The 20,375-nt window shown below is 40.4% G+C and overlaps 1 protein-coding gene across 1 annotated transcript in view; it reads right to left on the bottom strand.

The window, feature by feature from the left end:
• The window catches only part of PKD1L3 (polycystin 1 like 3, transient receptor potential channel interacting), an 80,133-nt gene that overhangs the window by 6,614 nt on the left and 53,144 nt on the right, over positions 1–20,375 (bottom strand). Inside the window, 3 exon segments of the mRNA XM_053906821.1 lie at positions 18,705–18,831; positions 18,834–18,980; positions 19,935–20,072. Coding sequence (XP_053762796.1) covers positions 18,705–18,831; positions 18,834–18,980; positions 19,935–20,072 — 412 coding nt within the window.

The raw sequence follows: 20,375 nt of genomic DNA, 5'->3' as shown, positions 1-20,375 counted from the left end.
TGTCCCATAGACCTAGATAACAGCTGACAAGCTCTTTCCATGTGCAAATAACTTCTAAATAGCATTTATTTGCTTTTTACTGTCCCCCTCTTCAATATGAAAAGCTGGCCACATGTTTGAACCTCTTACACTGAAAACTGGAGATCAAAACAAAACAACAAATCAAAAAATAAAAGCTTGGCAGCTCTTTCTGCCCAAGGGTCCTCCTGTCTCTGTACTTTAGTAAAATCACTATATAAATAAATAAAGCTCAGAGGCATCAGAGAAAGGGAGCAGGGGAGGAAAAGGAAACAACAAACCCTGTAACATCCTCACAGTTCAGAGGATACTGCATCCATAAAAGAACAGGACACTATGAAAAAGCAAACAAACAAGGGCAAACAATTCTTGAAATATAAAGATGAATGCTTCAGTTCTAAACCATTTCCAAACCATTTATTGAATTTAGTTCCCAGAAACTAGAAGAAAAAAGATGGAAAAGCAAAACCAAGAAAATCAAAGGATCAGTCTGGTCACTCCAATGTCAAAATGCCAGGAATACCAGAAAAAGAAAAGAGAAAAATAGAGAAGAAATTAATAGAAGTCTGTAAGAAAATTTCTCAGAGCTTAAGGACACATTTCCAGATTAAAAGACTCACCTTGAAGAGAGAAAATTCTAAAAACTTTTGAGAGCTGGGGGCATCAAACATCATTATACATCTTAACAACAACCTGAGAAGCTAGAAAGCAATGGAGCTAAAATTTTCAAATTCTGTGAAGACAACTGTTTCCAGAATTGTTAGCAATCAAATGTTATGGCAGAATAACATTTTGAGACATGGAAGGCTTCAAAAAATTAACTACTTTTGCACACTTTTTACTAATTTTGCACCCTTGCAGTAATTTCCTGGATGATGTGCTCTAGCTTAAATGATAAAGTACAGCAGCAGAGGAAAAATGGGATCCAGGAGAAAGATCCAGCAGAGGAGAGAGGTCAAGGTAATCCCTAGGGAGATTCCAGGGTGAGTGCTATAATGCAGACCTAGAAAATAACCAATCTTTACTGTACCAAAAGGATGGAGGGCCCTAGAGAGGTCCTTGTATCTGTTAAAGGTTAAAATGAAGGTTACTTGACACTTTTTGAACAGAATGAGATTTTTACTTTTGGAGGAGTTTGGAGATGACTCAGTGATAGATCCATGCAAAACCAAATGGAAAAAAAAAGGGGGAGGTAATTATAAACTCTAAGGAAAAAGATGTAGAAGAAAAGAAATTTAACTAATATGTTACATGGCTCATCTTTGAAAAATCATTTGTATAGTCACAATTTAATATTTATTTTCATTATTACTATATTGGGATAAGGAAAGAGAAAAGGTGTGTATGTGTGTGTTAGGGATATGCATCGGATATAAGAAAGTTAAATGTTCATCAGTAGAGGAAAAAAGAAATAGATAATACCTACAACTAAAAATTCATGAAATCGTTAATCATGTTAATTTTTAAATTTCAAAGAACCAGTTTAAAAAGCTGGAAGGAGCTGTCTCTGGGAAGGGCCATGAGGTGGGGAGGAAGAGAGGACTGCTAGTTTTTGCCTTGAACTAGTTGACTTTTAATAACTTTAACTTTTTTTGTTTAATGTTTTTATTTAGTTTTGAAGGAGAGAGCACGAGTGGGGAAAGAGACAGCATGAGCGGCTCTAGGCTCTGAGCTGTCAGCACAGAGCCCGACGCACGGCTCGAACTCACGAACTGTGAGATCATGATCTGAGCTGAAGTCAGACGCTCAACCAACTGAGCCACCCAGGTGCCCTGTTAACTTTGTCTTTTAATGGTATGAAGAAACTGAGCCTTCTCCTGTGATACGCAGGTCAGAAAGAGAGGGGAGAAGAGGTCTTCATACCCATGTTGTTGGACTCCAAAATCAGGGTCCCTGCACACAACAGGTTCACATTAGCAGTGAAGACCACAAATTGCACAAAGAGGCTTTTGGTGCAATGGTCAAGCCAGTGGCTCTGTTCAAGATGCCGCAGAGCTCTGGGAAGACGGAGAAGCACGCTACCAGCTACCTTCTCCATTCAACCCTGCAAAGGAGAAAAATGCCCTGGCATCTCCAATATCACCTTCGTACCAGTGTAGTATGCAAAGCTACATCTCCAAATCTAGTTTACCTATTAAATACTATTACTAATGTTCAAACTTTCACTAGTGTTAGTTAACACTAATATAAACTTAGCTACAAAGATGAAGGTTTTCATAATAGTATTCACACCAAACTTCAATGTTCAAGAAAACATATTTGGCATTTAACATCTAGGGTAGAATTAATTTTACGTCAACCACCTATTACTCTACTCCTACTTCTAAATGTTAAGTGCTAATCTTAACAGCTATTCAGGTTTGAGAGGGGTGGAAATGTCATTATTTGGTTGGCATCGTTGTTGTTTTGTTTAATTTTAGAGAGAAGAGAGAGCAGGGGAGAGAGAGACTCTTAAGCAGGGAGTGTGGAGCCTGACACAGGTATGGATCCCATGACTTTGGATTCATGACCTGAACTTTGGATTCATGCCCTGAATCAGATGCTCAACTGACTGAGCCACCCAGGCGCCCCAGCATCATTCTTTTTGAGTAAATTCTTGCTGTAAATTTAAATGAAGAGATATTTTAAGCTTTTTCATACATAATGAAAGATTTTTATCACATACACATATAAAACCATTCTACAAATCTCTGGCAATTTAACTTTGAATCTTGGATGATTATGGTTCATAAAGGGCAATGATGCCTCTTAAATTTGAAGATTATAGTTTGCCTAGAGATACCTGAATTGAAATTGGTAGGTGTTTTTCCAGATGAGAAAAAAAAAATGAGTTTGGGAAAACTGCCAAACCAAAACATACCTACAGTTTGAGGTTGAACAAGGAATTTTCCAACTAAAAGATACATTTCCTTAAAGTCTAAAAAGTATTTACAAGTGTAGGAGACAACAGAGTAGCATTATAGTGGCTGTAGAAATTACTCAAATGGGTCCTTAATTCCTAATTGCCCTAAGAATGGACAAAAGTGCACATCTTGCTCACCTGGCTGCAGTACTGGAACTTCTTCCAAGTCTCGCAACATACCCTCCTCCTGAGTAAATGGCAAATTCCCCTTGGATAGGATAGCCACCCAGTATCTCTTGATCCTGATAACGCCAAATGCTGTCTGACTTTGTGATGTTCGTATCAGGGGAGCCCCCGTTGACTCCACAGTTCTCTGTATCCTCCTGATCTTGTGAGATGGCTTCACTTGTTCTTGGGGAGATACTCCAGTTGGGAGAAGTATGGCACCAGGAACGTGAATGTGATGAAGCAGAACATTGCCCAAAAGAAAGGAGTTCCCATCAGTAATAAATCCTAATGAAAGAGTACAAGAAACTGTTTTTAAAAATACTTCAAATTAGTAACAGAAAATGCCCTTTTTTGCTATTTTAAAAAACAGAATTTGGAATTTCTGCTAATGCAACCGGACAAGAAGATGACTGAAAGCCGTCAGTAAGATGGTGAAACAGGAGGCCCTCTGCTTGCGTCTGCTCTTAGCAACAATAATTTGGCAACCATTCTCAGAAAAAAAAGTATGTTTGTGGGAGCCTTGGGATCCAAAGGTAGGGAGTTGTGAAACCCCAGTGGAGTCCAAGACTGACAAAAGGCCATTCTGAGAAGGCAGGTGCGTGCCCAGGTGGCTGACTCACAAACTGTGGTCCTGACGACAGACTCAGAAATAGCTTTGTCCCCCTATGCACTTGGCTACAGCACCTTTCAGTCTTGGTCCTGCCACCAGCACCATGCACCAGGAGACTCCTGCCTGTGTGTTGGATAATAGGCCTGCAGACCTCAGTCCTGACCGTGGACCATGAAACAGCTTGTGACCCAGTGCCAGTCCCTCTCAGCCACAGTTCAAAGGTTCCTGGAGACAAACTCACCAAACTCACTGGAATGGCCCTCAACTAGACTCCAGCCCCTCCTGGCTATAGAACATGAGCAGTCCTGCCAGTCCAGAGACCTGCTGGGGGACACACCCGTTAATGCTCCTGGAGACAAGCCTAGCAACCATGTCTGAGTTTAGATCCTGAAACTTCCTTCTAACTTGGCTCCAGGCCATCCCAGCCATTGTCAGGAAGCCGTCCCGCCCACTGTGGGATCGGGTGGGGGACACACTCATCCATCCCTCCAGAACCAGGTCTGTAGACACTGGTCCTGGCTGTGGATCCTGAAGAGCCCTGGGAGGTGGTTCCAGTCCTTCTCAGCCACAGTCCAGGGCCCATCTCACCTGCCCAGGGACCCAGCAGGAGCCCTTCCAGGAATCTGGTGGGAGCCACACTCATTCTTGCACCTGATAATAGGCTTGCTATATGCCAACTCTGAAGCAGACCCTTGTCCCAGTGCTAGTCCTAGTGAACAAGGTTCTGGAGTAAGTCCTGTTCACCCAGAGACCAGATAGAATCCACACCCACCTAAGCCTCTGGTAACAGGCCCACAAATTGTGGACCCCATTGCAGATGTAACAATAACCACAAGACATGGCTCCATCCCAACTCAACTGAGATTCTGGAGGTAATCTCATTAGCCTTGGGAAACGACAGAAGAAGGTCTTTACTTGTCAAAAACAGTCTGGAAAGACTGGAAAATGTGTTTGCTCTTTCAAGTGCACAAATACCAATGCAAAGCTATATGGGTCACAAAGAATGACTCCAAAGAAATGAAGATCTATGAACTGCCTCACAAGAATTCAAAATAATCATCTTAAAGAAACTCAGTGGAATACATGACAAAACAAATAAATGAAATTAGGAAAACAATGCATGAACAAAATGGTAATTTTAAGTTTATTTTGAGAGAGAAAGAGCACATGTGCATGTGAGCAGGGGAGGCACAGCAAGAGGGGGAGAAAGAATCCCAAGCAAGCTCTGCACTGTCAGCGCAGAGCTTGATGCAGGGCTCGAACTCATGAACCATGAAATCATGACCTGAGCTGAAATCAAGAGTTGGATGCTCAATCAATTGAGCCACCAAGGTACCCCCCAAATGGTAATTTTAATAAAGAAGTAGAAACCACAAAAGAGAACTAAACAAATTCTGGAGCTGAATAATACAGTAATAGAAATGAAAAATTCAATACAAAGCTTCAACATCAGACTTGATCATACAGAAAAAAGAATCAGTAAATTTGAAGATAAGTCATTTGAAATTAGCCAGTTCAAGGAACAAAAAGAAAAATGATGACAAAGAATGAAGAAAGCCTATAAGAATTCTGGACATTGTGAAAAGAACAAATATACATATTATGGGAACCCCAGAAAGAGGAGAGAGAGAAAGAGGCAGAAAACTTATTTCAAGAAATAATAAATGAAAACTTAAAGATATAAACATGTGGGTACATGAAGCTCAAAGGACCCCCCAAGTCAGATCAACCCAAAGAAGCTTATCCTGAGACACATAATAATCAAACTGTTAAAACTCAAAGCTTGAGAATTCTGAAAACAGCAAGAGAAAAAATAACTTTACACGCACAAAGAAACCCCCACAGTCTATCAGATTTCTTAGCAGAAACCTTGCAGGCTAGAGGGAGCAGAATGACATATTCAAAGTGCTGAAAGAAAACAAAAAACTGCCAGCCAAAGCCACTAAACCCAACAAAACTGTCCTTTGGAAGTGAAGGAGTGATAAAACCATTCCGAGCCTCACACAAGATTAGGGTAGCTCATCACCACCAGATCAGTCTTACAAGAAATGCTAGAGGGAATTCTTCAAGTTGAAAGGAAATGATGCTATGTAACAAAAGGAAAGTATACAACTCACTGGTAAAGGTAAATACATAGTCTAATTCAGAATATGGTAATAATATAATGGTTTATAAATCACTTTTATCCCTAGTATAAAAGTTAGAAGACAACAGTATTAAAAATAACTACCACTGCAATAATTGGTTACTGGATGACAATATAAAAAGAAGTAAAGTGTGACATCAATTGCATAAAGTGCAGGGGAAGGAGAAGAAAAAGTATAGAGGGTTTTTCTTTCTTTTTTTCCCCAATATACAGGCAGCACAATCTTGTTTATTTTTATTTATTTGTTAAGTAATCTCTATGCCCAGCAGGGGCTTGAACTCACAACCCTGAGATTAAGAGTAGCATGCACTACTGACTGAGCCTGCCAGGTGCCCCAAAGTATAGAGTATTTGTATGTGATTGAACATAAGTTGTTATCAGGTTATAGGATGTTTCATGTAAACCTAATGGTAACCATAAAGCAAAATCTATATAGACAGATACAAAAAAAGATATAGGGAAGGGAATTAAAGCATACCACTACAAAAAATAAATAACAAAGGAAGATAGCAAGAGAGGGAAAAAGGAACAAAGGAGCTGAGAAATAATCAGAAAACAATAAAATGGCAACAGTAAGTTCTTATCAATAATTACTTTAAATGTTGAGAATAAATTCTTCAGTCAAAAGACAGAATGATTGAGTCTGGTAAAAATACAAGATCCAATAATATACTGCCTATAAGAGACTCACTTTAGTTTTAGGTACACACCACAGGTTGAAAATGAAGGTGTGGAAAAAAGATATTCCATGCAAATGGTAACCAAAAGAGACCAGAAGTAGCTCTAACTTATAACAGATAAAATAAAATTTCATTTAAACTCGGGCACAACAGACAAGGAAGGTCACTTGTGATAAAATGATAAAGGGCTCACTTCATAAAGTGAACAAAACAATTATAAATATATATGCACCCAACATTGGAACACCTAAATATTTAAAGCAAATGTTAACTGAAGGAAGAAATAGACAGCAATACAATAATAGTAGGGGACTTCAACAACCCACTTTTAACAATGGGTAGATCATCTAGACAGAAAATCATTAAGGCAACAGCAGACTAGTTACCACTGTGGACCAAACGGACCAAACAGATCTATTCAAAACACTCCATTCAACCAGAATACTTGTTCTTCTCAAGTGCACATGGAACATTCTCCAGTGTACATCCTAAGTGGGGCCACAAAGCAAGTCTTAACAAATTTAAAGATTGAAAGCATGTATATCAAGTATCTTCTCTGACCATAATGGTATGAAACTAGAAATCAATAACATGAGGCAAACTGGAAAATTCACATATACACAAAATTAAACAATACAGTTCAGAACAACAAATGGGTTAAATGAGAAATCAAAGGGAAATTATAAAGTACCTTGAGACAAATAAAAATGGAAGTATAAATGTTGTAGAGAGGTCCTAAAGGTGCGATGACGAGAGAATTGGAAAGCAGGGGCTGAGACTGTCCAGGAGCTGAAGCAGCGGTCCCCTGGCTCAAGCCTCTTTTATTTTTGCAAATTGTCTGATAACAGCAAGCACATACAACATAGTATTTGGCATCCTGACAGGTCCTGCACCTGCAGCATATTCCATACCAGGTCATGAGTACATCTGGTGCCAGACAAAACATTCTTATCCCAGGCCTGGTGCCCATATGATATCCTTCTGGAGAGAACGTGCAGTCCCAATGGCTTTCCACCTGGGAATGGAACTGCTTTTAGTTCCTTGCCGCTCTGTCCCTTTCCTTCAGGACATTCTTACGGTGCCTCCAGCTTCTTGTTCTCCAACAAAATGTCATGCCACACTTAGGGGATGCAGCAAAAGCAGTCCTAAAGTGGAAAGTTTATAGTAATAAACACCTACTTTATGAAAAAGGAAAGATCTCAAACAAACAAGCTAACTTAAATCTTCAAGGAACTAGTAAAAGAAGAACAAAGTCCAAGGTTAGCAGAAGGAAGGAAACAATAAAGAGCTGAAATAAATGAAGTAAATACTAGAAAAATAGAAAAAAAAACAATGTTTTTTTGAAAGATAAACAAAACTGACAAGCCTTTAGACTGACCAAGAAAAAAGAGGATTCAAATAAATACATTAATGAAAGAGGAGACATTAACATTGGTATCACAGAAAAACAAAGGATTACAAGAGACACTATGAACAATTGTACGCCAACAAACTGGACAACTTGGAAGAAATGGATAAATCCCTAGAAACACACAACTTATCGAGACTAAATAATGATGAAACAAAATATCTGAACAGACTAATAACGAGTAAGGAGATTGAAGCATAAAACAAAAAACCGCCCAACAAAGACAAACCTAGGACCAGATAGCATCATGGATGAACTCTACCAAACATTTAAAGAATTAACATCAATCCTTTTCAAATTCTTCCAAAAAATTAAAGAGGAGGGAGCAGTTCAAAATTCACTTTACGAGGCCAACAATGCCCTCATACCAAAGCCTACAGGAAAAGAAAATCACAGGCCAATATCGTTCATGAACACAAATGCAAAAAAATCCTCAACAAAATGCTAGCACATGAAGTTCAAAAACACATTAAAAAAAATAAAACATACATTGTGGGGCACCTGGGGAGCTTGGTCAGTTAAGTGTCTGATTCTTAATCTACACTCAGGTCTTGATCTCAGGGTTTTGAGTTCAAACCCCACTTTAGGTGCCACGCTGGATGTGAAGCCTACTTACAAAAAATCATACATTGCAACCAAATTGGATTTATCCCTGGGATGCAAGGATGATTCAACATAAACAATTCAGTAAACATGGTATACCACATTAGCAGAATAAAGGATTAAAATCATGTGATGATCTCAATAGATGCAGAAAGAGCGTTTGACAAAATTCAACATCCTTTTGCGATAAAAACTGTCAACAAATTAGGCATAGAAGCAATGTACCTCAACATAATAAAGACCATGTATGTCAAACCCAAAGCTAACATCATAACTGTGAAAAGCTTAAAAGCTTTTCCTCTAAGATCAAGAATAAGACATGGGTGCCTACTCTTGCACTTCTATTCAACATACTATAGGAAGTCCTAGCCAAAGAAATTAGGTAAGAAAAAGAAATGAAAAGAATCCAGATAGGAAAGGACAAACTTAATTGTCTGTTTAAAGATAATATGATCTTATACAAAGAAAATCCTATAGATCCCACCAAAACAAAAACAAATACAAACCTGTAAAACCTATAAATGAGTTTAGTAAAGTTATAGGATATAAAATCAATACACACAAATCAGTTGCATTTGGTTACACAATGAACTACCCGAAAAAAATCAAGAAAACAATCTCACTTACAAGAACATCAGAAATAATAAGATACTTTGGAATAGATTCAACTGAGAAACTGAAAGATACAAAGTATAAGACACTGATGAAAGAAATGAAAAAGACACAAATAAAATGCAAAGATATTCCATGTTTATGGATTGGAAGATTATTGTTAAAATGTCCGCACTACCCAAAGTGATCTACAAATTCAATGTAATCCCTATCAAAATTTCAAAGCACTTTTCACAGAAATAGAAAAAATAATCCTAAAATTTATATGGAATCACCAAATATGCCAAATAGCCAAAGGAATCTTGAGAAAGAAAGCAAAGCTGGAGGCATCACATTTCCTAATGTCAAACTACAGTATAAAAGCTATAGCATGGCACAAAAACAGACACATAGACCAATGGAATAGAATAGAAACCCCAGAACTAGGCCCACAAACATATGGCCAACTAATCTTTGATAAAGCAGGAAAGAACATCCAATGGAAAAAGACAGTCTCTTTAACAAATGGTGCTGGGAGAACTGGACAGCAACATGCAGAAGGTTGAAACTAGACCACTTTCTCACACCATTCACAAAAATAAACTCAAAATGGATAAAGGACCTGAATGTGAGGCAGGAAACCATCAAAACCCTAGAGGAGAAAGCAGGAAAAGACCTCTCTGACCTCAGCCGTAGCAATCTCTTACTCGCCACATCCCCAAAGGCAAGGGAATTAAAAGCAAAAATGAATTACTGGGACCTTATGAAGATAAAAAGCTTCTGCACAGCAAAGGAAACAACCAACAAAACTAAAAGGCAACCAACGGAATGGGAAAAGATATTTGCAAATGACATATCGGACAAAGGGCTAGTATCCAAAATCTATAAAGAGCTCACCAAACTCCACACCCGAAAAACAAATAACCCAGTGAAGAAATGGGCAGAAAACATGAATAGACTCTTCTCTAAAGAAGACATCCGGATGGCCAACAGGCACATGAAAAGATGTCCAACGTCGCTCCTCATCAGGGAAATACAAATCAAAACCACACTCAGATATCACCTCACGCCAGTCAGAGTGGCCAAAATGAACAAATCAGGAGACCATAGATGCTGGAGAGGATGTGGAGAAATGGGAACCCTCTTGTACTGTTGGTGGGAATGCAAATTGGTGCAGCCACTCTGGAAAACAGTGTGGAGGTTCCTCAGAAAATTAAAAATAGACCTACCCTATGACCCAGCAATAGCACTGCTAGGAATTTACCCAAGGGACACAGGAGTGCTGATGCATAGGGGCACTTGTACCCCAATGTTTATAGCAGCACTCTCAACAATAGCCAAATTATGGAAAGAGCCTAAATGTCCATCAACTGATGAATGGGTAAAGAAATTGTGGTTTATATACACAATGGAGTACTACAGGGCAATGAGAAAGAATGAAATATGGCCCTTTGTAGCAACGTGGATGGAACTGGAGAGTGTGATGCTAAGTGAAATAAGCCATATAGAGAAAGACAGATACCATATGTTTTCACTCTTATGTGGATCCTGAGAAACTTAACAGAAATCCATGGGGGAGGGGAAGGAAAAAAAAAAAAGAGGTTAGAGTGGGAGAGAGCCAAAGCATAAGAGACTCTTAAAACCTGAGAACAAACTGAAGGTTGATGGGGGTGGGAGAGAGGGAGGGTGGGTGATGGGTATTGAGGAGGGCACCTTTTGGGATGAGCACTGGGTGTTGTATGGAAACCATTTTGACAATAAATTTCATATATTGAAAAAAAAATAAATGAGCACTTTGGAAAATAATTCTACCAGAAAAAAAAATAAAAAAATAAAAGCTATAGCAATCAAAATCGTGTGGTACTGACATAAAACAGACACAGAATGATGGAACTGAACAGAGAGCCCAGAATCACCTCGTGCACATACAGCCAATGAATCTATGACAAGTGTGCCAAGTATAGACAATAAGGAAAAGATGGTCTCTTCAACAAATAGTTCTGGAAAAACTGGGTATCTATATGCCAAAGAATGAAACTGGACCCTTTTCTTATGCCACATACAACAATCCATTCCAAAAGTATTACCAACTTAACTCTGAGACCTGAAACTGTAAACTCCTAGAAGAAAACAGGGCTCCTTGATGCAGGTCTTGATGCAAAGCTCCTTGATGCAGGTCTTGGCAATTCTTTGACTAGGACATCAAAAGCAAAAACAAAACAAAACCAAGAGGGACTACAACAAACTAAAAAGTTCCTGCACAGTGAAGGAAACTACCAAACCACGATGAAATGGGAGGAAATATTTGCAAATTATGTATCTGGTAAGGGGTCAATAACCATAATACACAAGGAACTCCTACAACTAAATACCAAACAAACAAACTTAAATGACTGATTAAAAACTGGTCAGGGGCACCTGGGTGGCTCAGTCAGTTAAGCATCCAGTTAAGCATTTGACTTTGGCTCAGGTCATGATCTTGTGGTTTGTGAGTTCAAGCCCCACATGGGTCTCTCTGCTGTCAGCGTGGAGCCTACTTCAGATCCTCTGTCCTGCTGCCCCCTGCTCCTCCCCTGCTTGTACTCTCTCTCTCACACAAAAATAAACATTAAAGGGGCGCCTGGGTGGCGCAGTCGGTTAAGCGTCCGACTTCAGCCAGGTCACGATCTCGCGGTCCGTGAGTTCGAGCCCCGCGTCAGGCTCTGGGCTGATGGCTCGGAGCCTGGGGCCTGTTTCCGATTCTGTGTCTCCCTCTCTCTCTGCCCCTCCCCCGTTCATGCTCTGTCTCTCTCTGTCCCAAAAATAAATAAAAAAAATAAATAAATAAACATTAAAAAAATTTTTAAATGGGCAAAGGACTTGAATATACATTTTTATCAAGAAGAAAAGTGGCTAACAGTATATGTAAAAATCACTAACCAAAACCACAATGAAGTATCACCTTAGACCTATTCAGATGTTGTGTTGTTGTTGTTGTTGTTGTTTTTTGTAAGTAGGCTCCACTCCCAGTGCAGAGCCCAATGCAGGGCTTGAACTTACAACCCTGAGTTCAAGACCTGAGCTGAGATCAAGAGTCAGATGCTTAACCAATTGAGCCACTCAGGGACCTCATGATGGGCTTTTATCTAGAAGATGAGATACTGAGCGTTGGTGAAGGTGTGAAGGAGGGAACTCTGTGCATGGCTGCTGGGAATGGAAATTGGTGCCATCATTATGAAAACAGCATGGGGTTCCTTAAAAAATTAAAAACAGAACTACCATGTGATCCAGCAACCTCACTCCTGGGTATATATTGAAAGGAAATGAAGTTAATATCTTGGAGAGATATTTGCACTCCCATGTTCATTGCAGCATTATTCATAATAGCCAAGATATGGAAACAATCTAGGTGTATGTCAGTGGGTTACTGTATAAAGAAAATGTGACACACGCAAAGAAATCTTATTATTTGCTACCACATGATGAATATGGAGGACATTATGCAAGGCAGAATAAGCCACACAGAAAAAGATAAATACTGCATGATTTCACTTACATGTGGGATCTAAAAAAGTCAAAGCATAGACCAGAGAGTAAAATATGGTTAGCAGGTGCTGGGGAGAGGGAAGGGAAAATGGGGAGATATTGGCCAAAGTGTACAAACTTTCAGTTTTATTTAAAATGAATAATTTTGGGGGCGCCTGGGTGGCTCAGTCGGTTAAGCGTCCGACTTCGGCTCAGGTCATGATCTCGCAGTTCATGAGTTCAAGCCCCGCATCGGGCTCTGTGCTGACAGCTCAGAGCCTGGAGCCTGTTTCAGATTCTGTGTCTCCCTCTCTCTCTCACCCTCCTCTGTTCATGCTCTGTCTCTCTCTGTCTCAAAAATAAATAAACGTTAAAAAAAATTTTTTTAAATGAATAATTTTGGAGATCTCATGTACTGCATAATCATTATAGTTAATAGTACTATATTGTATACTTGAAAGTTGCTAAGAGAATACATCTTTATGTGTTCTTAGCATACCAAAACCAAAATTGGGGCACCTGGCGGGCCCAGTCGGAGCATGTGACTCTTGATCTTGGGGTTGTGGGTTTGAGCCCCACGTTGAATACAGAGATTACTCAAAAAAAATCTCAGAGGCACCTGAGTGGCTTAGTTGGTTATGCATCCAACTCCTGGTTTTGGGTCAGGTCATGATCTCACAGGTTCCTGACTTCAAGCCCCTGTTAGGCTCCCCACTGACAGTGCAGAGCCTGCTTGGAATTCTCTCCCTCCCTCTATCTCTGTCCCTTCTCCACTCACTGTCTCTCTCTCTCAAAATAAATAAATAAATAAACTTAAAAAAAATAAAATCTAAAAAAAAAATGCAAAACACGTAACTTTGCGATATGATGAATATGTTAATTAGCTTGACTGTGGTAAATATTTTACAATGTATTCATATATCAAAACATCACATTGGGGCGCCTGGGTGGCTTGGTTGGTTAAGCGTCTGACTTCAGCTCAGGTCATGATCTCATGGTCCGTGAGTTTGAGCCCCGCGTCGGGCTCTGTGCTGACAGCTCAGAGCCTGGAGCCTGTTTCAGATTCTGTGTCTCCCTCTCTCTGACCCTCCCCCGTTCATGCTCTGTCTCTCTCTGTCTCAAAAATAAATAAACGTTAAAAAGAAATTAAAAAAAAAAAAAAAACCAACAAAAAACATCACATTGTACCTTGGACACATATAAATTTACTTGTCAATTATACCTCAGTAAAGCTGGGGAAAAATAATCAACTGAATAAATACTACTTACAAAAAGATAATGGAGAGCCACCGGATAATGTATGGAATTGTGGAATCACTGTATCATATACGTGAAACTAATATAACCTTATATGTTAACTAACTGGAATATTTTAAAATAAAGAAAAAACAGAACTCAGCAAGGTGGTTGGGTGCTAATATACAGAAATCAACAGCCTTCATACATCCAAACAATATTTACTTAAATGGTAAAGACAGATAAAATATCTCACTCATAATAGCTACACAAAGATAAAATAAACCTAACAAGAGATTTGGACTATTAATGAGGGATCCATGGAAGATGAGGGCAGAAAGGCATACCATACTCCCAGGGAGATAGGAGTGTGAAGGGAACATCATACAGATATCAGTTCTGTGAATTAATCTTTGTAAGTTCATAGTTTCTATCTATATAAATATCTATTTTTAAAAAATTTTTTTTAACGTTTATTTATTTTTGAGACAGAGAGAGACAGAGCATGAATGGGGGAGGGTCAGAGAAAGGGAGACACAGAATCCGGAACAGGCTCCAGGCTCTGAGCTGTCAGCACAGAGCCCGACGTGGGGCTCGAACTCACAGACCGCGAGATCATGACCTGAGCTGAAGTCGGCTGCTTAACCAACTGAGCCACCCAGGCGCCCCTCTATATAAAAATCTAAATCTAGATCTACAACCGTATAAGCTCACTATTTATTGATTTATTTGGAGGGACACAGAGAGAGAGAGACAGACAGACAGAGAGAGAGAGACAGAGAGAGCAAGCAGGGGAGGGGCAGAGAGAGGGGGACAGGGGATCTAAAATGGGCTCTGTGCTGAACAAACAGCCTGATGCGGCGCTCAAACCCATGAACTCTAAGATCACGACCTGAGCCGAAGTCGGACGCTTAACTGACTGAGCCACCCAGGCACCCCTATAAGCTCTTAATACATAAAAAGATCCCCCCCTGGGGCACCTGGGTGACTCAGTCGGTTAAGCGTGCAACTCTTGATTTCAGCTCAGGTTGTGATTTCATGGTTCATGGGTTTGAGCCGCATCTCAGGCTCCACACTGACAGCACAGAGCCTGCTTGGGATTCTGTCTCTTTCCTTCTGTCATTCTCTCTCAAAATAAACACCAACAAAAAATTCCCATATATCCAAACAGTCTAACAAAATCAAGCAGCCCAATGAAAACTGGGCAGAGATTAGGAAAGGACATTCGTTCGTTCATACATTCCTTCAATTGATATGTATGGAGTGCACACGTATGGCAGGTCCTGCTCTAGGTGCCAGGAGCATACTGGATGAAAGAGTCCCTGTCCACAGAGAACACACATTTGAGGAGGGAGACAGAGACAAGAACCAAACAGTATTCAGGTAGTGATAGTGCTAAGAAGAAAAATTAAGTAGGAGGAGGGATAGAGGGGGCTGGGGAGGGAACACTACTATTGGTCTACAAGGGATGACTAGAGAAAGTTTCTCTGAGGATGTGGCTTGTGAGAGAGACCATAATAACGTTCGGAGCACCCAATGCAAATATCTGTCAGGGTAGCGGCACGTTCCAAGGCCCTGAGTTGAGAACAGGGTTGGTGTGTGGGAGGGCACAGAAGTGTGCATGGCTGAAGGACAGTGGAGGAGGGGTGGGCATAGGAGTGGAGATGTAGCTGTGGGCCAGGCTGGGCAGGCCTCTGTAAGCTCTGGAAAGGGTTTGGGATTTTAAGTATGATAGCAATCTACTGGGAGGTTTTGAACAGGGGAATAATACTGATTTATGTTTGAAAACAATATGGGAGGATGGAATGAAGCAGGGCAAGGGCAGAGGCAAATTCTGCCCAGATGAGAGGTGGAAGATGGTACCTTACTCTGGTTTTGACTTCCATTTTCTCATGAGTGCACTTGCAAAGCCTTTCTTCTATTTCAGAGCTATGGGTATTGTTTGAAAACACCAATTTTCAGTGGACTGTTGGGGATGTGGCCAGACTCATACATTGCTCATGGGAGTGTTAACTGGTACAATAAGGAGAAGACTGGGGCAATAACTTTCTTTTCTTTTTTTTTTTTTTTTATTTTAGAGAGATAGTTTGAGAGCAGGGGAGAGGGGCAGAAGGAGGGGGGAAAAGAGAGAGAAAGAGAGAGAGAGAGAGAAGGAAAGAGAGAGAGACAGTCTTAAGCAGGCTCCATGCTCTGTGCAGAGTCCATTGTGGGGCTCAATCCTATGACTCTGGGATCATGACCTGAGCTGAAATCAAGAGTCAGACACTTGGGGCGCCTGGATGGCTCAGTCAGTTAAGCGTCCGACTGATAGTGCAGAGCCTGCTTGGGATCCAATCTCTCTCCCTCCCTCTCTCTCTGCCCCTCCTCTGCTCACACACTCTCTCAAAATAAACAAACTAACTAACTAAAAAAAAAAAAAAAAAAAGTATCTCATAGGTTCAGGAGGCTAGAGGAAAGATTGAGCATACAAATACAGACATAGAGACATTAAAAAAAAAAGTCACTGGGGGCGCCTGGGTGGCTCAGTCGGTTGAGCGACCGACTTCGGCTCAGGTCATGATCTCACGGTTTGTGAGTTCGAGCCCCGCGTTGGGGTCTGTGCTGACAGCTCGGAGCCTGGAGCCTGCTTTGGATTCTGTGTGTGTGTGTGTGTGTCTCTCTCTCTGCCCCTCCCCCACTCATGCTCTGTGTCTGTCTCAGAAATAAACAAACATTAAAAAAAAAAGTCACTCAATTGAGCCACCCAGGTACCCTTTGGCAATATCTTTCTAAATTAAGAATGCATGCACATTTTACCACATCTTTTCCAGATATTCATGTTGTAGATATACTTGTACATGTGTGAAATTATGTACACAAAAGGATATTAATAATAGTATTATTAACAATGAAAGACTGGAAAAAATCTCAGTGTCTATCAATAGGGAGCTGGTTTTATAAATTATGAGACATGTGACCAAAGGAATGCTACACAGTAAATGAATAAAACATAGGGGCGGCTTTACGTATACTGATGAAACAATCTCTGATGAACTGTTAAGAGAAAAACACAAAATTCGTGGCAATGTTTATAAGTGGGCTACCACTTACCAAACATATTTGCAAATGCACAGATTACCTCCGAAAGAATATATAATAAATTGGGAATGTCATTGTGTCTCCGAGGATTAGGGGACAGAGGAGAGCTGCACAATATACCCTGTGGCACATTTGAGTTTTCTCCATGTATGTGTTTTAATTATTTAAAAAACCTGTTTTAACATGAAAGATTATTGAGAGAAATCTGACAGGGAGAGGCTGAAGACAGAAGAGAAAGGTGAGGGCTAACAATCTTCAAAGATGGTCTCACTTTATGTTTCTTTTTTTTTTAAGATTTATTTATTTTTGAAAGTGACAGAGAGACACAGAGACAGAGCATGAGAGGGGGAAGGACACAGAGAAAGAGGGAGACAGAGGATCAGAACAGACTCTGCACTCACAGCACAGAGCCCGATGTGGGGCTCAAACTCGCAAACTGTGAGATCATGACCTGAGCCAAAGTCGGATGCTCAGCTGACTGAGATACCCAGGGGCCCCTCTCACTCTGTGTTTCTTAAGTGAAAAATACATGAAATTATGATAGAATTTTGATCAGTTGTTTTCAGCCCAAGAAGAAAAGTCAAGAGAGAAAAGGCAAGCTCATACTGCTACAAGATTTTTAATTAAATCCTACCAAAAAAAGAGATCCTTCCCTATATGTGATTCAACACTGCACCATGCTATTTAGGAAGATTAAGTATTTACAAGAAACAGATTATCTGCCATGAATAGCTTGGGCTTCAATATTCCTGAAAACAATTGGACTAGCAGGATTGGCCTACATCAATCCTGAAAGTAAAGATTTGTGGGGTGCCTGGCTGGCTCAGTTGGAGGACCATGCGACTTTTGATCTTGGGGTTGTGAGTTCAAGCCCCAAGCTGGGTGTAGAGATTGCTAAAAAAATAAATAGATAAATAAAATTGAAAGCAAAGATTTGCTAGTAGTTGAAGAGATAAACCACATTAGTGCCAAGTTTTACTGCTTTTCACCTCAGGTCTACTTAATTCTATTTCTCTGTCTCCATCTACTGATTGCTGGGGCTTTTCCTTAGCATGTCTAGGTAACTCATGTACACTTTGTGGTTCCAGTAGATTAGCCAGAGCTCCAGCTGCCCCAGTTAATAATAATAGCTAACACTTATCCAGTAAATACTCTGGGTCAGACACTCTTCTAAGCATTTACATCTACTGAGTTTTTAATCTTCGCATCAATCTTACAGGGCAGGTCCTAAGAGTATCTCCATCATGTAGGTAAAAAACTGGGGCCCAAGAGATTGAGTAATTTACTCAAGAATACACTGCTAACAAGTGAACCTGGTCAGTCTTGCTTCTGAGTCTGTGCTTTTGGACCAAGACACTAGACTGCAGAGCCATGGAGTCCAGAAGGAGGACCACGCCTACCATGATGGCACTAGCCTCAGCCACCCAGGGTTCCATTCACTTTTAATTTGGTCAATACTTCATTCCGCACATAGTAACAGACTGCAAGCAAACATGCCCTGAACCGAGAAGTATCACCATCCAGAAGTGAACTAGAAAGGATCAACCTGCAAGGCATAGGAGTTGCCATCTGTTAACACTTGCCTAAATGCCCCAAAAAAGCCTTTACTGAGATGAACGTGTCTTTTAGGGCTCTCCCCGCCGCCACCCCAGGAACCAAGACCGCCGCCACCCCAGGAACCATGCCCGTGTTCCAAATGCCCAAAGGAAACTACCAATCCTGAGATAAATGAATGCAACAATTTCCAAAATACAGCTTACTTAGGACAGAAAGGTAGGACAAAGTGTTGGTCACTGGTAGAAAATTTTGAACAAGAAGCATCCCAGAAGTGGGGCCCCAGGACTGTGTCCATACCTCTGTAATCCTCATAAAGGTTAGGAAGGTGAGATTGGCCTGTGGGTAGAAATGCTTAAGAAGTTTGATCTCTGAGAAACGGTGGGAAAACCTCTTCCAAATAGCTTGATGGAGGTAAAACCTACTGGAGTTCTGTGCTGAGTAGACCGCAGTCATCAACAAGATGAGGAAGAGGATTTGTACTAGGAAAGAATAGGAAAAAAAAATTACAGTTGAGTGGTTAGCTTAGAAATTCTCTACACCTTCTCCTTCATGGTTCCCAAGCCTTGGCAATTTCATTCAACCCAACAACTGAAAACAGATGAGCCAACGTATTTGGCTCATGGTGGTGCCTATACATATCTACAAATATTTATATATTCCTTCCCAGAATTACTCTGCCACTCATCAGAAGTCTTCCTTTAAATAAGATACACAAAATCCTACACAAAAATTGCCGTATTTTAGTTCTTAAAACTAAATGCATCTCCGCCCCCAACCTTTCTCTCTCTAGCTATCTCTGGACTGTGTTCACAAGAAAGGGAAGGCAGATAAAAACAGAATTGGTCTTCTTTGGTCCAGGAAATGCGATAACCCAAACATGATATGTGCTGAACCAGTTCCCCTGTACTTAGAGGACAGCTACTTTTTTTTCACTTTTTTAAAACAATTTATTTTTGAGAGACAGAGAGAGATCAAGCATGAGCAGGAGAGGGGCAGAAAGAGAGGGAGACACAGAATCCGAAGCAGACTCCAGGCTCTGAGCTGTCAGCACAGGGCCTGACATGGGGCTTGAACTCAAACTGTGAGATCATGACCTGAGCTGAAGTCTGATGCCCAGCCGACTGAGCCACCCAGGCGCCCCGAGGACAACCACTTTTGAAAGCATATTCATTTTTCCTCCTGTGAAGTATATAGATCAAGTTGTTACTCTACTCTGTAGGCAGAGGAAGGTGCTTATTCAAGCACATAATGACTTCTCATGACTCCTAAGTTCAGGAGTCTGCCCATTTACCACACTCCCTGGAGTCCATATTTTTTTCAAGGGGAGTATTTTAAGACAGCTTCTCACTTCCCTGTATTTTCATTTACTTCTCACTCCCCCTTTGCTGGGAATTGTGCTACAGGATCAACACATTACTGTTTGCTCTCCATGCCCAAAATATCTCCTGTCAGCTTGAAATGTTTCTTCTCTTTCAAGGTTCTTTCTGGTCACTTACCCGGGCTGTGGAAAGCTAGAGCTGTATAGACGGGGTTGTTCTTCTCTCTCGAACCAGGTAATGGTGAACATTTTGCTGTCAAAAATTCAAATGTAGCCCAAAAACAGTTATATTTCATTAAGCAGTTATTCATCAACATTTGCTGAAACTCTACTATGAGTACCTCCTCTTAAATGCTGAAAACACAAAGAATAAAGCTACAGCAGTGGCACTTCTCAAACTAGCATGAAGGACGTAAGAAAAATTCCAGTCCACTGGGGACAGATACTTTGATAAAATACAGTAACAAGGAATTGCTAGAATAAAGAAGTAAAACAGGAGCATGTAAAAAAGAAGTCCCATTTTTTAAAAGTTTATTTATTTTGAGAGATGAGGGGA

Source organism: Panthera pardus, unplaced genomic scaffold (genome assembly GCF_024362965.1).
Source record: "Panthera pardus isolate Hobbes unplaced genomic scaffold, ASM2436296v1 HiC_scaffold_19, whole genome shotgun sequence".
Taxonomy (NCBI): Eukaryota; Metazoa; Chordata; class Mammalia; order Carnivora; family Felidae; genus Panthera; species Panthera pardus.
This window is presented reverse-complemented; position numbering and strand designations above follow the sequence as displayed.